The sequence below is a fragment of the Chiloscyllium plagiosum genome, unplaced genomic scaffold (genome assembly GCF_037043375.1).
Source record: "Chiloscyllium plagiosum isolate Xiang-an unplaced genomic scaffold, Cpla_swu_hap1 HiC_scaffold_32, whole genome shotgun sequence".
NCBI classification, from domain to species: Eukaryota; Metazoa; Chordata; class Chondrichthyes; order Orectolobiformes; family Hemiscylliidae; genus Chiloscyllium; species Chiloscyllium plagiosum.
Window position 1 is genome coordinate 15,181,491 of NW_028270170.1, and position 26,206 is coordinate 15,207,696.

General features: G+C 43.5%; 1 protein-coding gene across 7 annotated transcripts in view; it reads right to left on the reverse strand.

The window, feature by feature from the left end:
• znf385c (zinc finger protein 385C) overlaps nucleotides 1-26,206 on the reverse strand; it is a 433,208-nt gene that overhangs the window by 32,242 nt on the left and 374,760 nt on the right. For all 7 annotated transcript variants that reach the window (XM_043674956.2, XM_043674952.2, XM_043674953.2 and 4 more), the window contains one exon: nucleotides 16,346-16,456. In XM_043674956.2, coding sequence (XP_043530891.2) covers nucleotides 16,346-16,456 — 111 coding nt within the window. The remainder of the gene's footprint in view (nucleotides 1-16,345; nucleotides 16,457-26,206) is intronic.

The following is a 26,206-nucleotide window of genomic DNA, read 5'->3' on the forward strand; positions in this document are numbered from 1 at the left end:
ATTTCTGGACCAGGAGGCCCAGGTTCAGGTCCTACCTGCTCCAGAGATGTGAAGTAACATCTCTGAACAGGTTGGTTCAGAAAAATATCTATGTTCAAGAACCAGCAAGCAGCTAAGTTCCAGCTGATGTGATTACAATAGGAATGGAATGGTGACATTTAGGAAAATGTCTGCTGTCTCTTCCTCAAACCTGATGCGGATCTCATTCACCTATATTCTTTGTTTTGAGGTGAGAGAGCCTTGAGCTGCAGGATTAAAAGTAATAGTACTTACCATCGGTGCCTTGTTGGATTTACTTCAACGACTTGGAGATATTAAAGTATTACTGCATTTGTAGAATCATAGAGTTATACAGCATAGAAACTGACCCTTCGGTCCAATTAGTCCATACTGACCAGATATCCTAAATTAATCTAGTCCCATTTGCCAACACAATACCCACATCTCCCTCCTGGAGCTCCATTTAGGCGTACAAGGCCAATCAGAGCAATTTGCATCACTTCCAATTATTAATTTTTTTCCCTGTCAGAGTTCAAAATACCGAGTATCCTTGACTGGTCTGTGCCTCACTGGTGTCCACCTTGTCCTCTCACTTCTAGCACCATGGCTTCAAATTTGGTCAGCATTGAATAGAGGTCACTATAGAATCCCTACAGTGTGGAAACAGGCCATTTGGCCCAACAAGTTCACACTGACTCTCCGAGGACTATCCCACCCAGAACCATTCCCCTACTCTGTTATTCTACATTTTCCCTGATGAATGCACCTAACCTACATATCCCTGAACTATGGGCAATTTAGCAGGCCAATTCACCTAACCTGCACATCTTTGAACTGTGGGAGGAAACCGGAGCACCCGGAGGAAACCCATGCAGATACGGGGAGAATGTGCAAACTCCACATAGACATTTCCCGAGGATTGAATGGAACCCAGGTCCCTGACGCTGTGAGGCAGCAGTGCTAACGATTGAGCCACTGTGTTGCATATAAGGTGATGATTATAACTGTTTTGGTATGGGGAGGTGAGTTTGAGGGAGCATTTGATGGGGGACAGTGTCGAGGGAGCTCTGTATCTAACCCTGTGCTCTCCCTGTCCTGGGAGTGTTTGATAAGGGACAGTGTAGAGGGAGGGAAGGACATCTGCCATCCTTAGCTGGTCTGGCCAAATATGACTCCCGACCCACAACAATGCGGTTGATTCTTAACTGCCCTGTGGGGTATGAGGGATGGGCAACAAATACAGGCCGAGCCAATGACACCCATATCCCATGAACACAAAATAAAGGAAGAATCTATGATAAACTGAATTGCTTATAAGAAAACCACAGACTTAGCAGTGCCACGTAGGCTCTCCCTTGGGAAGGGGTCCTTTTGGTCGAGGTGTTGATACTATAGCCACCGAAAGGTCTTTGTTACATTTTCTTAACCTTTCTGCGCACCTTACCATGTTACTCTTTGTCGCTGAAGTGATGACTTTGACTTGTACCCGAATGCTCAGATTTCCAATAGATGTTGGGAAATTGCACAAAGTTAGTACCAGGGACTGGGTAATTGGCACATATACACAAACAATTTTAAATTGCATGAATTTTTAATTCTCTGGTAATTCTCATTCTGCGATGTGTCCTTATAATTTTACTGAAACTCCTTCTAAGTTCTCAAATCATCCAGGCCATAGCAAAATTCTTCCGCAGGGAGTGATAAAGCTTAATAGATAACGAGGATTATTAATTAGAAAAGGCCCCAATGGTATTCAGATTCAAAAGTCTGATATGATTTGCAATGGTTAAACCAAAGTAAATTGGAGCTATTAGTCTCAGTATTTGATGCTGGAGTGCCTATTCATTGCTGAAGTTGGCTTTTCAAGGTCAGTTTGAAAACAAGAATTTCCCCAAGATGGTGTAAGATTCTACAAAAGTGGGCTATGTAGCAGAGTAATTAACATGAGAAGACACTTTGCTCTTTAACACTAATGCTCTTTAACCTGCACTAGCCCCCTTGATGTTAAACTCACTTTAAAATGTTCCAACTTAAATTCCCCCATGGCCTCATCTCTTTCTATGCCTGCAACCTCCTCCATCTCTACTACCCTCTGACAACTCACTTACCAACCATTCTGCTACAACAGAATCTTTAGTCAGGGTTCCGTAGTTGCTCTGTACTTGGGGTGAGGTCAAGCCCACTTGAGATGGTCTCACACTTCAGTGTCACAAATGGTCTCCTAAGCCACAGCTAATTGATTAGCACTGCCGCCTCACAGCACCAGGGTCCCAGGTTCGATTCCAGCCTCGGGTGTCTGTGTGGAGTTTGCACATTCTCCCCAGTCCAAAGGTATGCAGGTTAGGTGAATTGGCCATGCCAAATTGCCCGTAGTGTTAGGTGCATTAGTCAGAGGGAAATGGGTCTGGGTGGGTTATTCTTCGGAGGATCGGTGTGGACTGGTTGGGCCGAAGGGCCTTTTTCCACACTGTAGGGAATCTGTCTAATCTAATGGGTCTAACACATTGTTCCAACTCTGCCACCATCTTGACTTGGTACTTGTAGGCTGCCAAGTTGCAAACTGCTAACTTGCTTTCTGCTGCAGATAGATAATTACAGATAGGGAGTATGAAAATTATGATGTGTTTTACCCACTTGCTTCCTGAGGATGGGGTCTGGTCACTTCTATCTGCACAAGCCTGTGCCTAATAAAAAGCCCTCCCTGCTCCAGAAAGGGTCACCTCTTCTCCACCAATGCCAGCAGTGAACCCACCCCACGCCCCCTTTGTAGGAGTCTGCCAACTTGGTGCCGATGAAAAGCTGAATTTTCCTGGGTCCTCAGAAACGCAGCCCTTCTTCTCCAGCAGTGACCACTGGTCTGATTTGGTTGGACAGCGGCTCTCAGAGGACAGACCTCCTCCCTGATGGGGTAAAAGCCCCTACCCCAATCTAACTAAGAGGTTGACTGGGTGACTCAGTGGTCTGGAGCTGTGGAATCCCTTGATTTCAAGCCAAGAGCAAGGCCACCATCTGCGTGTACAATTCCCCTTTTAGCTTGTGACTCCTGACACACTTCTGGCAAATTTATGCTAGCTCTGAGGGAATTCCTTGTCTTATATTCCCAGATTGACCTTCTTTGCATGTAAAGGCAGTCTCAGAGAAGTGTGCCATCTGGGGAGATTGGCCTACTCCTTCTATTTCTGGTGTCCATCACAGAAACACAGGAGAGAATTGGACTGAAGGGTCTCTATGATTCAACCAGCAGATCGATGGCTCAATCCATTAAACACGTACCTTTTCTCTACCTTTTCCATGAACCAGTCTATTCCGTTTTGACTGTATAGTGAAAAAGAACTGCACTTATTCCTGGGATGTGGGCGTCACTGGCAAAAACAACATTTGTTGCTCATCCTTAATTGCCCTCGATCAGAATGGTTTGTGGAAAGCAGTTAAGAGTCAACCACATTGCTGTGGGTCTCAGTCAGATTTCTTTCTGTGAAGAACAAGTTCATCAAATCCCTACAGTACGGAAGCAGGCCATTAAATCCATGAGCCATCACCAATCCTCTGAACAGATCCATCCAAACCCACCTCCGTACCCCATACCTGTAACCCTGAATTTGCCATGACCAATCCGACTAACCTGCACATCTTTGGACTGTGGAAGGAAATCAGAGCACCCGGAGGAAATCCGGAAAGCCACTGGGAGAATATGCAAACTCCACAGTCGTCTGAGGCTAGAATCGAACCTGGGTCCCTGGCACTATGCAGCAGCAGTGCGAACCATTGAGCCACCATGCTGCCCCTGCCATGCAGTTGTGCTAGCAACAGTCAACAATAGGTTACCTTTCAATTCCAGACAAATGAGCTGAAATTAAATTTCACTGGCTGTCGGGCTGGGAGTTAAACCAGTGCCCCTGGAGCACTGGTCTGGGCTCTGGGTTATCAGCCACCAACATTCCCGCTATAGCACGACCTTTTATACATGCGACACATTTCATAATTTGAAGAAGTTCTGTTGTTGCAATTTCAGAAATGTAGCAACCAATTTGTAAGCTGTGAGGTCTTGGATGAAACAAACTTCCCTTAGGTTTGCATATGAGTCCAGAGGACGCAACATTTATTTTTTCAAAAGTCTTAAAATTCTTGAATAGCATTTCCCTTAACGTATTTTTTTCTTCACGAGATGAAATAACCATCAATATCTCTAATGTCAGATATCCTAAATCATGTATTACTGGGTTGGCCTTTCTGTACTGATGCTGTGCCTGGATACCTGGTACAATGACCAGCAGTGTATACAGCAAGCTCATATTGACCACATCAGATTAACTTTGAATCCAGCCCTAAGTCTATTAAGCTTACATACACCATAGATAGTACTTGCACCCAAAGGTCAAAGAACAGAACAACACAGGAACAGGCCCTTTGGCACACCAAGCCTGAACCAACACACATCTTTCTAAACTAAAATCCACAGAGTCCTCAGGCTCCCACTCTTGTTATTTTGCTTTGTTGACACAAGCTTCTTTCACTCCAGCCTTAGTGTTCAGACAACCTCAGAATCCTGCCTTCTATTCAAAGTTTTCCAATGTAATGGATGGGTTGTGTAGTTCAGCATTGCAAGCTTCACTGAAAAGACATTCATCACAGGTACAGTATAAACAACGTCTATTAATTCCTTGAAGAACTTCACCAAATTTGTTAGAAACAACAATGAAATTCAAAACAGTGATTTCTTTGGTGTACTTAGTTCTCCCAGTGCAAGTCGGTGTTTATCTGGCAGTTGACATATCTCTTTAATAGCTTTCCAGAGAAACTTCAGCATCTGAGACACCAACTAGAGAAACATCAAAGACCGTCTTGATGATAAGGCTTGTTCAGTCCTGTTATGTCTCACTTTAACATTGTCCAATCTAATGTCTTCAATATCGCCTGATCCTCTGCTTCCTTACATAAAAGTACAGGAATTATTAATTAACAATCCTTTAAATTAATGCATAATCAACTAAGTTGCTCATTATCTTCTGTTTTCAGAAGCGTCCTAATTCTATACCCACAACAAAGTTAGACACTTTTGCACATAATGGCTGGCACTATACTCTTTGTTGAAGATTACTATGATGTCTCAAAACTCAGGCGTTTCTAATAAATCTCAAAAGGGTGTGACTAATTTTCTGGAGCTTTCTTTAAAGTATCCTTGTATGAAGTCGATCAAGACACACTTTCTCAGCATCTGTAACTTCTTCAACTTCAAAATTTGTGCAAAGATTTGTAGCTCGGGTGCTCGCTGTTGTGGTTCTGTTTGCCGAGCTGGGAATTTGTGTTGCAGACGTTTCGTCCCCTGTCTAGGTGACATCCTCAGTGCTTGGGAGCCTCCTGTGAAGTGCTTCTGTGATCTTTCCTCCAGCATTTGTAGTGGTTTGAATCTGCCACTTCCGGTTGTCAGTTCCAGCTGTCCGCTGCAGTGGCCGGTATATTGGGTCCAGGTTGATGTGCTTATTGATTGAATCTGTGGATGAGTGCCATGCCTCTAGGAATTCCCTGGCTGTTCTCTGTTTGGCTTGTCCTATAATAGTAGTGTTGTCCCAGTTGAACTCACGTTGCTTGTCATCTGCGTGTGTGGCTACTAAGGATAGCTGGTCGTGTCGTTTCGTGGCTAGTTGGTGTTCATGGATACGGATCATTAGCTCTCTTCCTGTTTGTCCTATGTAGTGTTTTGTGCACTTTTGGACAAAGCAGACTACATCCAAAAAGCGCAATAACTACTTACAGATACCAACACCTACCAAAAGAGGGAGTTTGACCCCACCCCACAGCTCACCAATAGGATAAACGACACACTGAGGAACCTACAAAAAACAGACAGATAACCAGGTTTGACCTACAGAGAATGAAACCGGAAAGCAACAACACCCCCAGATTCTATGGACTACCTAAAGTGCACAAACCAGACATCCCACTCAGACCCATAGTATCACTACCAGGGACACCATCACACAAACTAGCTAAAGAACTACAGCAGAAACTGAAACACCTGATCAGCGGATCCAGACCTCTATACAGTCAACACAGGAATTCTTGGACATAATCAGAAATGTACACACAGACAAGGAAGAAACTATGCTCTCATTCGATGTAACGGCACTGTTCACCTCTATCGACAAAACTCTAGCCAGAGAAACAATAGCCAACCTGCTGGACATACAGAACAGACAACAGGACGTTGAACCTATCAACAAAGACTGCATACTCAAACTACTGGACCTGTGCCTCACAACACACTTCACATTCAACAACCAAATATATGAACAAATCAACGGCACACCCATGGGCTCACCCATCTCTGGACTCAAAGCAGAAGCGGTAATGCAAAGATTAGAACAAACAGTCTTACCGCAAATTCAACCCAAACTCTGGGTCAGATATGTGGATGACACCTTTGTAATCATTAAAAACACAGAAATAGAGAACACACACCGGATCATCAACGCCACACTCACAGGAATCCGATTCACTAGAGAGGAAGAAAAGGATAGCCAACTCCCATTCCTAGACGTGATGGTACAGACAACACCGAACGGAGAATTCACCACAAAGGTATACAGGAAAGCCACACACACAGACCAAGTTCTGAACTACGAAAGCAACTACCCCAACACACACAAAAGAAGTTGCATCAAGACACTGTTCAAAAGGGCCACAACACACTGCAGTACACCAGAACTGCAAAAAGAGGAAGAAGAACACCTCTACAATGTATTCGCCAAAAAGGGATACCCCCGCAATTTCATCAACAGATGCCTAAGGGAAAGACAACGGAATGAGGACATGCCACAACCCAAAGGACTAGCCACACTACCATACATCAGGAGCATTTACGAACTGACAGCCAGACTACTGCGACCACTAGGACTCACAACAGCACACAAACCAACAGCCACTCTCAGACAACAACTCACCAGAACGAAGGACCCGATACCTAGCATGAGCAAAACCAATGTAGTGTACAAAATCCCATGCAAGGACTGCATAAAACACTACATAGGGCAAACAGGAAGACAGCTAACGATCCGCATCCATGAACACCAACTAGCCACGAAACGACACGACCAGCTATCCTTAGTAGCCACACACTCAGATGACAAGCAACAGGAGTTCAACTGGGACAACACTACTATTATAGGATAAGCCAAACAGAGAACAGCCAGGGAGTTCCTAGAGGCATGGCACTCATCCACAGATTCAATCGATAAGCACATCAACCTGGACCCAATATACCGGCCACTGCAGCGGACAGCTGGAATTGACAACCGGAAGCGGCAGATTCAAACCACTATAAATGCTGGAGGAAAGATCACAGAAGCGCTTCACAGGAGGCTCCCAAGCACTGAGGATGTCACCTAGACAGGGGACGAAATGTCTGCAACACAAATTCCCAGCTCGGCGAACAGAACCACAACAACTTCGTCAACTCATCAGTGGTTACCTTATTTATAATGCATGCAGTCTCATTTAGTATTGCCCAATTTAACTTTATTTCACTTGAAAACTCTTTTATTTTAGGGCTAGTTTTATTTTGAATTACATTGGCATTGTCAGTTTTACATTGCTCATTGTGTGTTGCTCTGTGTCACAGGGATGTCATGTCAGATGCCGATTGGCACCAAACTAACTCTGAGTCTCTGTGTGCTACTCATTTCCTTCACTTCTCAACCGAAGCACTTTCAAACATACCAACGGACTCTGACTGCTCTTGGAACAGTGATATTTTATCGTTTCCTATAGTTCGGAACATAAGTATTTCTGGAATCCCTGCTGAACTAGGTGAGCTGCGAATCCAGGGTTAACCTGTTAACTAATGCCTTCAAACTAAACACGAAACATAAATGCAAGGGACGCGTAACAGGTTCATCTGTATCCAGAATGGTCTGGTGAATGGTTTAAGTGGATATTACTGGTCAGAATTGTTCTGATAAAATAATTTGTGTATGAAATGGCAACCCCACCTTTTAGGTTTTCGGCCATTAGGTCTACTGGCATTTTCTGACAAATTTAAACCCCTGATACAGTGGGACTGAAAGCTTCAATAAACAGGCTTTTATAAAGAGCTACAGCTGCAGTTCCATTGGGAATCTGAGTAACAAGGTAAAGCTGAACTCTGCCAGAAGGCAGAATGTTGACATAATGCTGACATGCTTTCTTTAGCACTTCCTGCATTCCCCCCAAAGAAAGATATTGCCTGAGATTCTTTGAAGCACATAGAGAAGAGGCAATCTTGTGCATTTTCTATGGTTTGGTTAGTTGATATAATGTTAGTTTTGGAGTCTTAGCTTTAATACATGCTTTCTGTGAAGCTATTAATAGAAATTTTTGATCTATATTTTGAAATCCCTTGCTACCTCCCAACCTAATTTCCGACTTTAGCTCCCACCACCATCCCTTCCCTTGTTTTCATATTTATCTTGCTCTGCTCAGCCAAATACACTGGGGACATGTTCTATTTTTTGTCGGATGCTGACTGTGCAAATAGAAGATTGAGGAATACAAAATGAGCAGAAAATTATGTAGCTCCACATCTTGCAAATGTCAAGATCTAGCGCAGTTTTTCTTCCTGATGAAAGATTGAAATCATCAATGATTATCACTTCAGTTACTGTCATTAAATTTCCTCCAGTTCAGTGAAACAGATTTTTGACGTTCTTTATCCCATCACACGTTCACTCTTTTATCACTCTGCTGCATCACATTTTATTAGAATTCCACAACATTTAATTTGCACTATTAAAATGCAAATTATCCAGCAAGTCTAACCATGGAACTTCAATAAGACAAAAATGAATTGAGTCATAAAAGCAATTTTCACTGCATCACTGTCTCCGAAAGATGCTGAGCAAAATTATGCAGCGAGACAAGGGTTCACTGCTACGCACTCTCTGCTTCATTCACTCTCTCTGTTTCCTCCAAGCAGCTCAGGGTTGTATGAACAGAAAGCTTCAAGACTATCAGGCCATATTTGCATGGGGGGATTGTGACATTGTGACAGGAAAGGCAGAAAAGGATAGTTGATACATTTGAGAACAAAGATAATTCAGAGATATATTAAAACAGATAACTAAAACATGGAGAGAAACAGATGCAAATAAATAAATCTTTGTTGATAGATATATAGATATTTCTCACACAGTTAACATAATCATTCAATTGTAAATTCACATGAAGTATCCAACATCGGGCAACAATGCAAAAACATGGGGCGACATCGACGATTGCCTAAGTGTCAATTTTATCGAGTTTGACGGAGGATTTAGCACCTCGTCAGGGTGTGTTTTATTCCCATACCATTTGTGAGTTTGCAGCTTTCATACAGTCCAAGTGCTTATTCAGGACCGTCACATCTACCCAAGCTTTATTCGTCACTGGACCTGACCTCGTGTTGACCATACCTCTTAACCATGCAGGGCCAATCCTGTGATCCCTGCACCAAAGTTTGCACCAGGAGCCTGCCCGAGCCAAGCATCCCCAATGGCTGACACCTGCTAACCTGACCAAGGCAGACAAGGCTTCGCTCACAAACAGGCCGAATCCAAGAGGCCATCTTGTGTTGTAAAACGAAACACAGAGGTCGCTGCAGAAACTCAGCAAGTCTGGCAGCAGCTGTAGACGTTTTGAATCCAGTGTGCCTCTTATTCAGAACCTATCCTTAAATGTTGTGCCCTAATCCCACGCAAGCCTTTGGTGAAAAGCTCTCAGATGTGTTCGATTTCATGGTTGTGTTGAAAGGCTTTGGAACTTTGTGTCCATGAAATTTGATTTTTTTTTTTACTCATACGTCTACGTGCAGTGAGCTGAGAATAATGTAACTGTCGAATTCTCTCCTGCTTTTATGTGCCCCCACCCCCCCCCAGAAGAAGAAGATTACACCCAATGTTTTATGGATTGTCTTCTCTAATTCTATGCATTTTATACAAGAACTGCAAAACTACCGATGAATTAATTTGAGCTTTACGGTCTCTCTGTCCTCCCAAATCTTCACTGGGACCTGGATGTCACTGGCAAGAGCAGCATTTATTGCTCATTGCAAAATACACACGGGACAGTTAAAACCTACATTGTGTGGGTCTGGAGTCACATGTAGGCCTGACCAGCTAAAGACGGCAGATTTCCCTTCTCGATAGGATACTTGTGAAACAGTTGCAGTATAGATTTGAATGGAACTGGGAGGTGGTAATTCAGGCTTGTGAAAAGGAAATAAAGATAGAAGCAAGGAAGGGGGAATCAAATCTGATGTATTTAAAAGCAGAGTGTTGGGGTTTCGAGAAGAAATCGGGTCAGCATCTCATGAGGGAATGAAAGAAGCCAGTACTTTGCCAGTAGGGACTGGGATTTAAGGAAATTGGGTCAGAATTTGAGAGGGAATGGGATCAATAAAACAGGGACAGCACCACTCTCTTTCCTGAAATGTAGCTGCCAGACTTTTATTGGGTCTTGAGGAAAATAAAGAATGAAGCATTAACCTTACAATAATCACACAGTACAGAAGAGGCTCATTGGCCCATTGAGTCTGTAAAAAACATGCTACTGGATACTCTAGTCTGAATCTCCTGTATTAGGCCCGGAATGTTACGACACTTCCAACTGCTCATCCAAGTAGTTTATAAAGTGACATGATGTGCCAAGGGCTGCAATTCAGCGTGACCTACACTAACTCAGGAATCACAGTGGAGTCAGGTTTTATTGAGGCATTGAAGAGGGTCTGAGATGATGCGGTCTCTCAACCCCACGTGGGTGTCTTTTGGCAGTTTGAGGTGGTCTTTCAGCAGCTCGTGGGGGTCTTTCAGCAGCTCGTGGTGGTCTTTCAGCAGCTTGAGGTGGTCTTTCGGCAGCTCATGGTGGTCTTTCAGAAGCTTGAGGTGGTCTTTCGGCCTGTACTTTGAAGTTAGCAGCCCCACAGCCAGAGGTGAATAGCATGGGCTCCTCTGTCATGACACACCTTCTAAAGAGACTTGGTTTGTTTAAATACATTTTTTATAGCATCCCTACAGGCTCTTCGGCACAAGTCCACATAAATTCTCCTAACAGTAACCCACACAGAATCACCCCCCATCCTCTTTTGCAAGATGTCTACTTAAAGGCCTCTTCATGCTACCGCCTCAGTTAGTGCAGACTTCCAAGGTGATTCCAGAGAGGTTTCCTGGCCTCAAAAGCCTTGAGGTGAAGCTCAGCATGGTCTGGAGTCAAGGCCCAGTACAGCCTAGAGTCAAAGCCAAGTGCGGCCTGGAGTCAAGGCCCATCGCAGCCTGGAGTCAAGGCCCATCACAGCCTGGAGTCAAGGCCCAGTGCGGCCTGGAGTCGAGACCCAGTGCGGCCTGGAGTTGAGGCCCAGCATGGACTGCAGTCAAGGCCCAGCATGGACTGGAGTCAACACCCAGTGCGGATTGGAGTCAAGGCCTAGCACTATCAGGAGTCAAGGCCCAGCACGGTCTGGAGGCTAGGTGCTGGTGTGGACTGGGGTTCGGAAAGACTGTTGTTCTAAACTTTTTGTTTCTCTATTTTTTGATTTATTCCTATGATCTGCAGTGCTGGGTTTTTTAATTTCTTTATTTTTTTCTACTTTTTTTCCCATGAGAACTTGTACTGAAGATCTGTACCTAGGTACTTTGTACCTAAGATGGCACTATGAGTGGTGACTTGTAAATTAGTGATTTGGACAGGGGTATGGGGAAAATGCAGGACATTGGCAAAAAGTGGTCTAGGAGCTGATGCAGACACCATGGGCTGAATGGCCTCCTCCCTGTACCGTGACACCTCCGTGATTCAGTGAACTCATTGCAAATTTGTAAACATCATAAATGTGTGCAGATTCATAGTGGAGATGAGCCATTAATTTCATCATCTTATTTCTCATGTGTTTAATGCAGGTTATATCACCATGCAAAACAACATAACATTCATGGGTAATAAAATGTGAATTATCAGCAGGCAATTTATGAAGATGCCTCCCTCTATATCACACATCTCGTATACTCTGGAAGCTCTCTGCAGTGAATGGATGGATTTTATTGATGCAGAATAGCTTGGCTTCTTGCATGATGTTCCAGTGAACATACCTGCAAAGTGGAGTACAAGTGGCGAAGTCAAATTCCAAATATTTTGAAGCAATGATTCATTCTGGCAGGCAGATAAACTACCTTAGAGAGTAAATTCTGCCAATAGATTCCTGAAGTTCCAATTTGTGTGATTTTTCTTTTGAGGTACCAGACAAGTTCTTGTGTGGAATGAACAGTTGGATGATCAGCTGTGATCATGTTGAATGATGGAACAGGCTTGAAGGGCTGAATGGCCTATTCCTGCCTCCATTTTTTTTAGATTACTTACAGTGTGGAAACAGGCCCTTCGGCCCAACAAGTCCACACCGACCCACCGAAGGGCAACCCACTCAGACCCATTCCCCTACACTTACCCCTTCACCTAACACTATGGGCAGTTTAGCATAGCCAATTCACCTAATCTGCACATTTTTGTGATTGTGGGAGGCAAACCGGAGCACCCGGAGGAAACCCACGCAGACACGGGGAGAATATGCAAATTCAACACAGTCAGTCGCCCGAGACGGGAATTGAACCCGGGTCTCTGGTGCTGTGAGGCAGCAGTGCTAACCATTGTGCTACCGCTCTATGTTTCTATGTAAATGCAATGCTCCATAACAGGCAGACTGAGTGGTGGTTCCATACCCTCTGTCAGGCTAGAACCGTGACCAGGATTTTCCATCTTGGAGTTAACGAGTGGGGGTCTGTACTAAAGAGACACCACCATCCCCACTGATGAGAAAGTCCACTGGATGCTGTGCCTATCAGACATCCAATTGGTCACCAGGTGGGCTTCTTGGTGCATCACTTCCTGGCTCAGCAATGTCCTGCCCTGCCAGGAGTTGCTGGTCAATCAGAGGCCAATGACCATTGTCAACAGGGACACTGTCCAGAGGACGAGGCTGCCATCTGCAGAGCAACATGGGGCGGAGGGCAAAGTGGGGGAATTTGTCAGGGGTGTGATCGCAGTATGGGGGGGTAGCGGAGTACAGAATGAAACCAATCCATACCCTCCCATCCCAAAACCCAGAGGGCAGGCTAATAGTAGGGTCGGCTGCCATTTCTCTCACCTCCTGGAAGCACAGGTAATTCAGGTGGTAGCATGAAGAGGCTCTTAAGTAGTCATCTTGCAAAAGAGGCCCCCGTTTATTTTTAAAAAACTAAGCCTCTTCAGAAGATGCGTCAACATGGAAGAGCTCATGCTACTCCCCTCTGGATGTGTCCGTGCCCACCTCTGGCTATGTCAGTGTCCACCTTTGGCTGTGTCAGTGCCCCACCTCTGGCTGTGTCAGTGCCCCACCTCTGGCTGTGTCAGTGCCCCACCTCTGGCTGTGTCAGTGCCCCACCTCTGGCTGTGTCAGTGTGCTACTCTTGGCAGTGTCAGTGCCCACCTCTGGCTGTATCAGTGCCCACCTCTGGATGTGTCCGTGCCCCATCTCTGGCTGTGTTAGTGCCCACCTCTGGCTGTGTCAGTGTCTATCTCTGGCTGTGTCAGTGCCCTCCTTTTGCTGTGGCACTGCCCACCTCTGGCTGTGTCAGTGTGCTCCTCTGGCTGTGTCATTGTCCCACCTCTGGCTGTGTAAGTGTGCTCCTCTGGCTGTGGCACTGTCCATCTCTGGCTGTGGCACTGCCCACCTCTGGCTGTGTCAGTGCCCACCACCTCTGGCTGTGTCAGTGTGCTCCTCTGGCTGTGGCACTGTCCATCTCTGGCTGTGGCACTGCCCACCTCTGGCTGTGTCAGTGCCCCACCTCTGGCTGTGTCAGTGCCCTCCTCTGGCTGCAGTAGTGCCAACCTCTGGCTGCAGAGCTGCCAGCTTCAGTGCATACCACAGTGTGATCTAGTGGCATTGATATAACCATGAGCTACTCAATCCACGTGGACGATGCTCAACCTGAGGTCTCGGCTTTGAGGGTTCAGTTCTGCACTGAGGAGGCTGCTATCCCAGACTAGTCTCTCCTAACCCTGCATTTGCTGCAATTCTCTCTGCCACTTGTAAAACTGACTAATGTCTGACTGTCAGAAGTTTGAATAAGCTCTTATTCAGACTATGGTATGTAATACTCATCTTTGTCCACCAGCACTCTAGTCTAGTCCAGTCCTTCCATTCCTCCCCTCTTGACAGGCTTGCTAGAATGTGGAGGTTAATGTCAGTGCTACATCATCATTAACATACACGGTCTCATTAAATGTGACAGCTGCCTTGCTTCCAAAATGCAGGACCAATCAGTGACCCCATCCGGTGTGTCCCTAATGTACTGGGGGGAGCTGGTGAGGTGAGCCACCAACACATGTTGAAAAACTTTGGGTATACCTCTCACAATTCAGTTGAGCACCTCAATGCATTCAGGAGTGGCCAGGTAGTTAACATCACAGAGAAGGCCAGATTAGAAGAGGTGGGAGCTGAATCCTGTAAAATAGATGATGGCCCTTAGAAAGGAACTACCTATTAACACTTCCAAGGGAAATGAATGAGCATGCCCTGGTCTTCAGCATGATCTGTATGCCCTCAGTGTGACCTCTGCTAATTTGCTTTATCCCCTCGACATGGACCCTAGTACAAACCTGAGTCAACAGAACATTTCATTTTAATGCATTATTTATGGCATTTTGAGTAAAGGGACTAAGTAGGGAATAATTTATTCCACTTGGGAGGAAGCCAGGTTTTCTCAAACAAGGAATAAATCCTGTTCTTTATGGTGTTATTATAAATAGTCTCTATTTTAACACACAGTGATTAACAAGAAATTGTTAAATATTTAACACTGACTGTGTTTATTTTGCACTAGCTGTTACCTACAGAATGTATCAGCAGAATTTGCCCTATATCACACTGTCTGACAAGAGGTGAATGGAAGTGCTTCATTGAATGGCACTACCTCACTGTGTGCCTGGGGTCTATTTAGCAGCACAATTAGGATTACAGACATTGTGGGGACAGAGTTTCTGATAGGTTATGCTGCTTGTTCTACACCGAATCGTCCCCACGTTGGTCAAACCGACATCAAAGATTACAGAATTTCAAACAAAAGTTGCATTGAGCGCAAATTAACTAGCTGTGGTCTTTTACTCTGGTTAAATAAATACCCAATGAGACAGCGTTACCAAGTTCCCAAACTGAATTCATCAGTGAGGTCTTAAAAAAAAAGAGTATTCACGTACGGGGTGTGGGTGCTGCTGGAAAGGTCAACACTTGATTGCTGTTGAAATGTGTGACTTCCTAGGCCCTTTCAGAGGGTAATCCAGAGTCACATTGCTGTGGGTCTGGAGTCACACACACACACACGGGCCAGACTGGGAAAGGATGGTAGATTCCCTTCTGTAAACAGTATTTTGGGAACCAATGAGTTTTATGACAAATAAAGAGCGTTTCAAGGTTACCACTACTGAGACTAACCATGCAATCTTTATTAACTTAATGTGTTGTGATAGGATAGGAACCTGTGTCCTCAAGAGTATCAGCTTCGGCCTCTGATTAGAAGCACAGTGAAATATCACCAGGCTACAGTCTCCCCAGCTACATTCCTTTGAGGGAGGGAGCTTTTAAAAATTGTTTCTCAGATGCAAGATTATTAATAGCATGCTCTAAAAGCTCTAACATCTAATAAAATACTATGTAACATATTACTGACAAAAATAAGTTGTTTTGATTAGAGTTTTAAAAATCCACTTGCATCGCTTAAAATAAAGGGGTGAAAATGCTTACTTTTTGAGATGATGTGGAGAAGCTGGGGTTGGACTGAGGTGGGCAAAGTCAGAAATCACACAACACCAGGTTCTAGCCCAACAGGTTTATTTAAAATCATGAACTTACGGGATGAAAGCTTGTGATTTTAAATAAACCTGTTGGGCTATAACCTGGTATAGATTTAGTTTTTGAGAAAATCTCATTTCCTGTTGTACGGGTTACCAGCCTTAAGTAAGTGAATGAAGCAAAATACAAGACATTTCGATGTGAAAGCTGTCCAACTGCCCAGGTCCATTGGCAATTTTCAGTCGGGTGTTATATTAATTGAATTTGAGTGGAAATCTGAACAATAAAACCAATTCGGTAAACCATGGAAAATGTTGAGCTCTGTGACTGACGATGACTACTGATCCTTCAGGTGAACCCCTGAGCTCACTTCGAGCCTAAGGAACAGAAATGGAACAACTTCCAGGACACCTCATTCCATGTTGCATTGGAATTGAAACTTTGCTGTTCTTTTGTAACTGCTGTGTAAACCGTGCAAACATCAGCAATCATTCTGAGCAGTTCCCACAGAACCAGACACCTTACCTCAGAGTTGAATCTCAGATGGCAGACATTGCAAGAGATTACTTGCTTCTTTTTGGGTGGCAGTGTGACGCCAAACGTGTGATTTATTACTGCCTTTTGGACTGGATCCATCTGCAAGTAAAAATATTTAGGAGCATGATTAACCTTGTTCCATGTCGTAGAATACACTGTTTCATCACTTTAAAACTGAAGCAATAACACGGGGTTTCCCCTGACAGCTGAGTTGGCAAAAGTTCAGCTGTGTAGTTGTGGAGATCCCAGGTTTGATTCCCATGGGATGATCTATCCAAGTGGGATACCGGTTTGATTGGATCACCTGATTATTTTCACGCAGGGACATGCTTGTCACACAAGCTCTCTGACTTCTCCTTCCGAAAGATGGGGCTTCTCTCCCACCTCTAGGACCTCCTGCCCCAGATGGCTGCAAATCCAAGTGCCCCATCTTCCTGCCCATGGAAGCGGCTAGGGAGACAAGGTGTTTACCCAGAAATCTTTATGGCACCACCAATGGTCCCACTGAATAACTTGCACAACCATGGGAAAAACATATTTCCTCTACCGTGCTGGATCCCCTACGCCAGGGGTGAGAATTCGCCCTTTACAGGGTCCCTGATTCTAGCTCCTGGCTGTAATTTTCCAGTTCAGGGTGCATTCATTATGAAACAGTGCTGTACACTCTGTGGTTTGGGAATCATTAATACTGTCTTCGCTTTTATCTAATGGCTCTGATCCTCTGTTTTTATGGAACTTATTCAAGAATTGTTCAAATTGTGAAGTGTCTGATTGTCAAATACTGTAGCTTCAGTATTTTTTGTCAGGTGAGACATTGACGATAGACCAGTGTAATCTGACAAGCCCGTTGCTTCTAAGCAAACTGTTATGGTTCCAGCTGATGTTACTACTGGATGAAAAAAAAACAAACAGAGCCATCTACATACAACACGGTTTGAAAGACTTCAAAACACATGGAAAAACAAAATCCCATCCACTACTCAACACCATCAGTTTACAATTACGCAAAAAGGAGAGAAATTTTCTTTCCCTCTCAAATGTGTCGGTTTGACTTCACTGCTTTCTCTCAGCTGCACCCCCATAAGCTGTGAAACCTGTCTTTTGAATATTCGTTTACTACAGAGTTCGAACCATGACACTCATTCACTGTTCTGAACAATCTCCTTTCTAGGAGAAATTAGACTTGTATCTGACTAGAGTCAGGTCTCTTGAAGCTGCCCAAAACTTTGGATCATTGTGGTTTTCTAAGCTAAAATCAATCTTTGATTATTCTAGATTAAAATCAAACTAATAAGCGAGTTTTGAGAAGGGTTGTAGCTCAGGTTGAGATTTTGGATGTAGGTTTGCTCGCTGAGCTGGAAGGTTCATTTCTAGACATTTCGTCACCATACTAGGTAACATCTTCAGTGGGCCACAGGCAAAGCACTGCTGATAATTCCTGCTTTCTATTTATATGTTTGGGTTTCTTTGGGTTGGTGATGTAATTTCCGGTGGTGAAGTCACTTCCGGTTCCTTTTCTCAGGGGGTGGTAGATGGGGTCTAACTCGATGTGTTTGTTGATAGAGTTCCAGTTGGAATGCAATGCATCTAGGAATTCTCATGTGTGTCTCTGTTTGGCTTGTCCTAGGATGGATGTGTTGGCCCAGTCGAAGTGGTGTCCTTCCTCACCTGTATGTAAGGATACTAGTAAGAAAGGGTCATGTCTTTTTGTGGCTAGTTGATGTTCATGTATTCTGATGGCTAGTTTTCTGCCTATTTGTCCAATGTAGTGTTTGTTACAGTATTTTGTAAATGACATTAGTTTTGCTTGGACATGTCTGAAAGAGGCAGTGAAGGATAAACAGCAAAATGATGAAGGAGGTAGCAAGCTGCATAGTGGCCAGGTGTTGAACAGGAGAGTAGGACACTGAGTGTGGAGGTTGTGTTTGTGGAGGGTCGTGGTGCTGAATGTAGTGGGACAGTGGGTCACTGAGAGCAGCGAGGGTAGCTTGGCAATCACTAACACCACACCTATGCACATAGACGGAGTCTGTGCCAGCTTCTGGTCCTGGTACATGTCGATGTCAGTGGCATTGATTTCATTTGACAGTGCGGTGTCAGGGAATACTCTATTATTTAGAATCATAGAGTCATAGAGATGTACAGCATGGACACAGACCCTTCGGTCCAACCTGTCCATGCCGACCAGATATCCCAACCCAATCTAGTCCCACCTGCCAGCACCCGGCCCATATCCCTCCAAACCCTTCCTATTCATATACCCATCCAAATGCCTCTTAAATGTTGCAATTGTACCAGCCTCCACCACATCCTCCAGCAGCTCATTCCATACACATACCACCCTCTGCGTGAAAAGGTTTCCCCTCAGGTCTCTTTTATATCCACTTGTTGACAGGAAACAACCTTGTTCTCGCAGCGAGTGTTTTGATGGAGTATCTACAGACCTGGCCAATTTTAGTGGGATCATTTTATTTACGGGCCCCAAAACTGCTCACAATGTTCCAAATGCAGTCTGACCAGAGCCTTATGCAGCCTCAACAGTACAGCCCTGCTCTTATATTCAAGCCCACTGGAAATGCATGTTAACATTGCATTTGCCTTCCTTACTGCCAACTGAACCCCCATGTTAACCTTAAGATAATCCTGAATGAGGACTCCTAAGTCTCATTGTGCTTTTTATTCTAAAGCCTTTCCCAATTTAAAAAATAATCTGTGCCTCTATTCTCCTTGCCAAAGTGCACAACCTCACTGTTCTCCACATTATTTTTCATCTTTCACTTCTTTGCCCACTTTCCTAGTCTATCCACATCCTTCAGCAGCCTTCCCACTTCCTCACTATCCATTCCTCCATCAATTGATGTGTCTACTGCAAACATAGCAACAATGCCCTCGGTTCCTTCATCCAGATTGTTACTGTATAGCGTGAATAGTTGTGGTCCCAACGCTGACCCCTGTGAACTCCACTAGTCATTGGCTGTCATCCTGAAAAAGACTCCTTTATCTCACTCACTGGCTTCTGCCAGTCAGCCAATCCTCTATCCACGCCGGGAACCTACTCCTAACACCACGTAGATGGCTCAATGCACTCAGATGTGACTTAAGTTACAAATGCCATCAATGGTAGTTTGAAAAGATCCAACGCTGTGAATGGTTAATCTTGTTTTGCCTATGGAAACTGCTTTTCCTGTGTGTGACCTTATCTGAAAAATAACGTTCTAGTTAAACATGTAAGCAGGCTGCCTCATTAAGCAGATCCACAGACATGATGGTTTGAAACGATAGCTCTCAGGTCTGAAACGATAGCTCCTTGCATGAAAGATATGTGGAATAGGTGTCTAAGATGCATCTGCCTTTCACTCACTGCCTGAACACCTCCCCTCCTTCAATTTTCAGCAGTTATTGCATGGTCCAATGGAGTGCAAATGTTGAACAGTAATGGCAGCGAATTATTTGCTTCTAAGCACAGTGGCTGCTTTTGAAGTAAATTGGCTTTGTCGGAAATTCCCAGTGCTTCCAAGATATAAATCTCGAATGGTGCCATGCTTCAGCCCAGAAAATTTGGAATTGCATTTTTTTTTTTTTTTTTGCTTAATCAGCATAATTAACGACAAATACCACACTTATCAAGAAAATACCTCCAAGTAGGAGGGTACAGTCTGGAAACTTTGCGTCCAAAGTTAAACAATGCTAATCTGTTCAACTGAAAACAATGAGAAAGCCACAATGTCGTCTTTTAATGAATGAGGGTTGTGTTGCCAATCTGTCCAGCCTTGACAAGGCCAGGATATTTCTTCCCTTCGAAAAGTAGCTCGTTACAAGTCAAGTGCTCCATCACTAAATTATCTCCATGATAAATCTGAGATGCGTAACATAAAACTGACAAGTGTTCAAGGAAACCTAAATGTGCTTGGTAATAAACGGCTGGTCACTATAAGATGTACCTTTCCCTTGAACCACAGATTTTATTGATTTAATGTCTCCTAAATTCAAGCTTTCTTAATTATTTATTTATCACAATTAATCTTGCCACTGTCACTAGCCCAAGATGTGGCACAAGTGGTGAACAGCTTGTCTGTACTTAAAGCAACCAATAAATGAAATACGACTGACGGATAAAGGAACAAAAACAGGCCAGTCAGCCCAGAGGGTCTGCTCCACCATTCAATCATGGCTGACATGTTCCTCAACTCCATTCTCCTGCCTTCTCCTCATAATTCTTGATCCCATTACTAATCAAGAACCTAACTATCCCTTTAATAAAGGCACTCAATGACTTGACCTCCATGGCTCTCTTTGGCAGTGAGTTCTACAGATTAGCCACCTTCTTGCTGAATAAAATCCTCCTCACTTCATAAAGTCATAGAGATGTACAGCATGGAAACAGACCCTTTGGTCCAACCCGTCCATGCCGATCAGATATAAGGGAACTGATTGTTTAGAAATCTGTGGAGTGAGGCATCATGGGATATGCTTTGTTTGTTGGTTTTTATCTTTTGCTGTTCTATCAGTAAGATTCCTTTTAATTTATTCTTGAGGATGTAAAGGTTGCTGTCTTGAACGCTGCAGTGGTGTAGGTGCACTGACAGTGTCTTTCTCCATAGCAGTTTGATACAGAATGGCTACACCATTTTCGAAGGTAGTAAGATATTCTTGTGGATTTGGAGTCATATGTAGGCCAGGCTAGATACGAATGGCAGATTTCTGCCTCTGAATGGCACCTACCTTGAACCAGACAGGTTTTAAGACAACACTGTAGATCCATAATCATTATTAAAGACACGAGCATTTCATTTCCAGAATGATTAAGTGAACTTAATATTTCTCAATTGCCATTTTGGGATTCAAACTCATGTTTCTTGAGCATTTTTCCAGGCCTCTGGATTATAAGTAGTTACCATTACTTTTATATTATCGCTGTTCGACATACAAACTGATAATGAAGTGGTCAAAGCCAATGAGGTGTCTCGGACCTTGGTAAATGACAGGGTCAATCATGTAACTCCTTAACTGGTCATAGAGTCATAGAGACGTACAGCACAGAAACAGACCCTTCGTCCATGCCGACCAGATATCCTAACCCAATCTAGTCCCATCTGCCAGCACCTGGCCCATATACCCCCCAAACCCTTCCTATTCATGTACCCATCCAAATGCCTTTTAAATATTGCAATTGTACCAGCCTCCACCACTGCCTCTGGCAGCTCATTCCATACACGTACCACCCTCTGCATGAAAACGTTGCCCCTTAGGTCTCTTTTATATCTTTCCCCTCTCATCCTAAACCTATGTCCTCTAGTTCTGGACTCTCCCACCCCAGGGGAGTGACTTTGTCTATTTATCCTATCCATGCCTCTCATGATTTTATAAACTTCTATAAGGTCACCCCTCAGCCTCTGACATTCCAAGGAAAACAGCCCCAGCCTATTCAACCTCTCGCGATAGCTCAAATCCTCCAACCTTGGCAACATCCTTGTAAATCTTTTCTGAACCCTTTCAAGTTTCACAACATCTTTCCGATACGAAGGAGACTAGAATTGCATGCAATATTCCAACAGTGGCCTAACCAATGTCCTGTACAGCCACAACATGACCTCCCAACTCCTGTACTCAATACTCTGACAATAAAGGAAAGCATACCAAACGCCTTCGTCACTATCCTATCTACCTGCGACTCTACTTTCAACGTGTTATGAAGTTGCACTCCAACACGCCCTAGGACCTTACCATTAAGTGTATAAGTCTTGCTAAGATTTGCTTTCTGAAAATGCAGCACCTTGTATTTATCCAAATTAAACTCCATCAAGCCCATTGACCCATCTGATCAAGATCCTGTTGTAATCTGAGGTAACCTTCTTCGCTGTCCACTACACCTCCAATTTTAGTGTCATCTGCAAACTTACTAACTATACCTCCTATACTCACATCCAATCTTTTAGATAAATGATGAAAAGTAGTGGACCTAGCACCGATCCTTGTGGCACTCCACTAGTCACAGGCCTCCAGTCTGAAAACAACCTTCCCCCGCCACCCTCTGTCTTCTACCTTTGAGCCAATTCTGTATCCAAATGGCTATTTCTCCCTGTATTCCATGAGATCTAACCTGGCTAATCAGTGTCCCATGGGGAACCTTGTCAAACGCCTTGCTGAAGTCCATGTAGATCACATCCACCGCTCTGCCCTCATCAATCCTCTGTGTTACTTCTTCAAACAGCTCAATCAAGTTTGTGAGACATGATTTCCCACACACCAAGCCAGATTTAAAGACTGAGGAAGAACAAGGTGGATGATGAAGGAGGAAAGTGTAATTGGTCAAATTAGGTGTAGCGTGAAATAAAGAGAAGAATAGAAAAAGTGGATGAGGAAAAGAAAGAAAACAAAGGAAAAACTATTTTAAAAAGTTTAAAAAATAGGTTTGGAAATCTTTACCAACCATTAAGATTGAGAATCCACACTGTTCTTGTTCTCATGCTGTTGCGTGAAAGGTTGTGTGGCATTGGGAGACATAAATCTCTTTGCTAAAAGATAGTTATGTTATTAAGTACCAGTTTTAACTTTCTGTGATCAGCTAAAATGTGATTAATGCACCAAAGCAGGTGTTTTATGAAACTAATAGGAAAGTTGGGAGTGAGCTACCATTTTTATGAAGAGAAGCAGTCAGTATCACCCATCAACTGTAGCAATTCACAATTCACCAACTACCTCTTCATTGCTATATGATTAACAAATTAAATTGTAGCCATTAAACTTGACAACAAATCTGGTCTGATACTTCTTTTAGCTAAGGCTAGGTTAATGGGTCACTAAAATTATAATTTGGTGACAATCTACATATGAATATCCAGGTACCATCACTTTTTAAGAAGAGGTTATTTTGGCAAGACAATAGGTCATTCATACCTGATAAAGAGAGACAACTTCAGGAAAGTGGAGATTTGGCTATTAGCAAAAAACCATAACTAAATATTATGGTCTTGCATTAATACTTTCACAATGAATATTTTTATGATTACAGTGACCTGAATGTGACACTAAAATTCTAGTATAATGCTGCAAACTTCATAGCATTTCTGGGTTTAATGTAACCTTTCTCTGTAACTTATATTACTTTGCAAATATTGCCAAAATGGCATCAACCCAAAATCCATTCCAGAGGATGTGTGTGGTTCACTTGCTTCATGATACACACTTTGAACTATTTAGTCAGTCTGTATTAACTGTTACTGGATTCAGTGAAAGTGGCCTAGCAAAAGATGTAATTCTCAACAAGGATTCTTACTTATAAATGAAGAGATTTGGGAAGAGAGAGTAGAATTCCTGTTTTGCCTCATCTTGTGTGTCACAAATGTCTTTGAATGATTAAACTCAGTTCTGAGAAGAAATCTGATTACTTTGATGCTACTTGAAGTGGCTAGAGATGAGTTTGACTCATAGCCACAATATTGTTTGATCAAGAATTAGATACTGCAGTGAAAGGTACACATATATAAGAATATTTTGGTATTTAGACTTTAAAATAGAGAGAAATTGTAGAATGCATACAGTGTGGAAGCAGGTATTCGGCCCATCAAATCCACACAGACCTTCTGAACAGCATCCCGCCCAGATGTACCCTTCCTATGCTATCCCTGTAACCCTGCATTACCCATGGTCAATCCACCTAGCCCGTACATCCTTGGACATTATGGGCAATTTAGCATGGCCAATCCATCTAACCTACACATCTTTGGACTGTGGGAGGAAACTGGAGCACCCAAAGGAGAGCATGGGGAGAATGTGCAAGCTCCACATAGACAGTCACCTGAGGCCTGGAATCAAACCTGGGACCCTGGCACTGTGATGCAGCAGTGCTAACTACTGAGCCACCGTGCTGCCCCACAAGTGAATGTGGGTGAGTTCTGTGAAGGTATATTAAAATAAAACAGGTCAGAAAATCATTTGGAAAATGATTTTTGTGCAAAAATTCCAAGAACCCATGTGACTACAGTCACCCATCTCAGAGTGTTGCAAGGTTTGTGAAGGTTTGTAGCTCAGGTTGAGGTTTGGGGCGTAGCTTTGCTCGCTGAGCTGTAGGTTTGTCTGGATATCAAACCTCCAGCTCAGCGAGCAAAGTTACACCCTGGACAGAGTGTTTACATTGTTTAGTTTATAAGACCAAAAAAGTCACTAAGTCTTGTTTTGACTACAGAATTCGAAGTTTCAAGGCCTCAGTTCAGAAAAACCACGAGTTCAGGAGGCAGGACGGTTTCTCCCAGTAGGAGAATCATGTTTTAGTTCAGGGGAAACCAGTCATCACAGCTGAAGTGTTTTAGTTTTGTGGAGTCTCCAAGCCAGAAGATTTGAATAGAAAGCTTCAAATTATTAGCATCAAAAAAATTTAGGCCATTAGAAGTGTGAGTGGTTCATGACAGCTGACTTGGAAAGGAATCATAAAACTGTCTCCACAGTCAAAGAGAAAGAAACTGGGAGGAACCACTTAACTAAAATCTTAAAAAGTTGAGATAGGCATGAAATTTCTCTGAGTGATTGTAGTAACGTTGGGGAACAGGTTGAAATTTTGTTTTGCTATTTGTGTTAACATTTTTCTAACTGTCTTAAATTTATCTTTGGCTTTGTCTGTTGCTTTTCTGTGTAATAACCTTATATTCTGTGGCTAAGGAATATCTACCTCAGCATCATGTGAAATGTTTCAGTGATGTACCAGCATGGTAACCAACTGTATCAAATGAAACACATGATCTATCAGCCAGCTTTCATTCTGGGATGTAATTTGCTCAGTATTACCATTAGCTGATGGACAATGAGGATATTTCTGGCCTGAAAAGCAGGCAGCCAGCAATTAAAACTGAGGAGATGAACTCTGGCTGAATCATTGACTCTCAAGGTTGTAGGTTGATGCAATCTTACAGACAGTTCTGGGAATGGGTGAGACACCATTCCTCTCAATAGAGGCAAGAGGGTGCCTAGGTACATAAATATAGATTTTGTAGGATCCTGATTGCATTGCAAAAGGGCTTTAGCACATGCTGAGCTCTGCCTAGTTTTCCCAGGCACTAAGTTACCTAAACTGACATTACATCAAGGCTTTGTTAGAGGTGCTCACAAACGACCTGAGAAACTTACAAATTCCTTTTTTAGTACAATCAGGAGGGGCAGCAGTGTTGTGACTGGACATGTCCTCAGTCCCAGCCAGGCTCCTCCTCCTCCCACCAAAAAGAACTGCATCTCATCACCATTGAGTTGGATGTTACTCCAAATCTCCCATGTTGAGATGATTTTGGACCTAAGCTGCTGGCTAGCTCAGTGCTGGAGATGGCTGCTATCTTATCCCTACCCAAGTGAGAGGTGCCCACTTACCAGCAGCTTGTTAATGAGGATGCTAAAGTGGTTCAGACCTCAAACAATTGCTTGGGGATGACTCTGCTGACCCCGGTCCATTCTGGACTGTGGAGTCAAGGGTTAACAAAAGCTACCAATGATGAAGAAGGCACTGACAAGGTCATGCTCTCCCAAGCTTATGTATGCAATGTATAGGCAATAAATGTTAACAGTCTGCACTCACTTGTCTCCAGTCCTTGTATGTTCAAGCTACAAATTTTATTCCTTCAGGATGTCACTTCAAAAGCACCTGTAATGTGTCTATGATGCTAACGACAGCCTCCAGGGTGTCAAGAGCTCAGTTACTCCAGTTCCATTGTAAGTTAAACCCTTCTATTTGTAAAAGGGTTCCACTTCAACTGTATCCAGTTTATTCCCAGTACTATTGTATGTTAATCACAGGGGAAACAACATGATGTCACAGCATAAGACTATATTGTTACTGTGATATTTGAGTTTATTAAAGTTCATGGG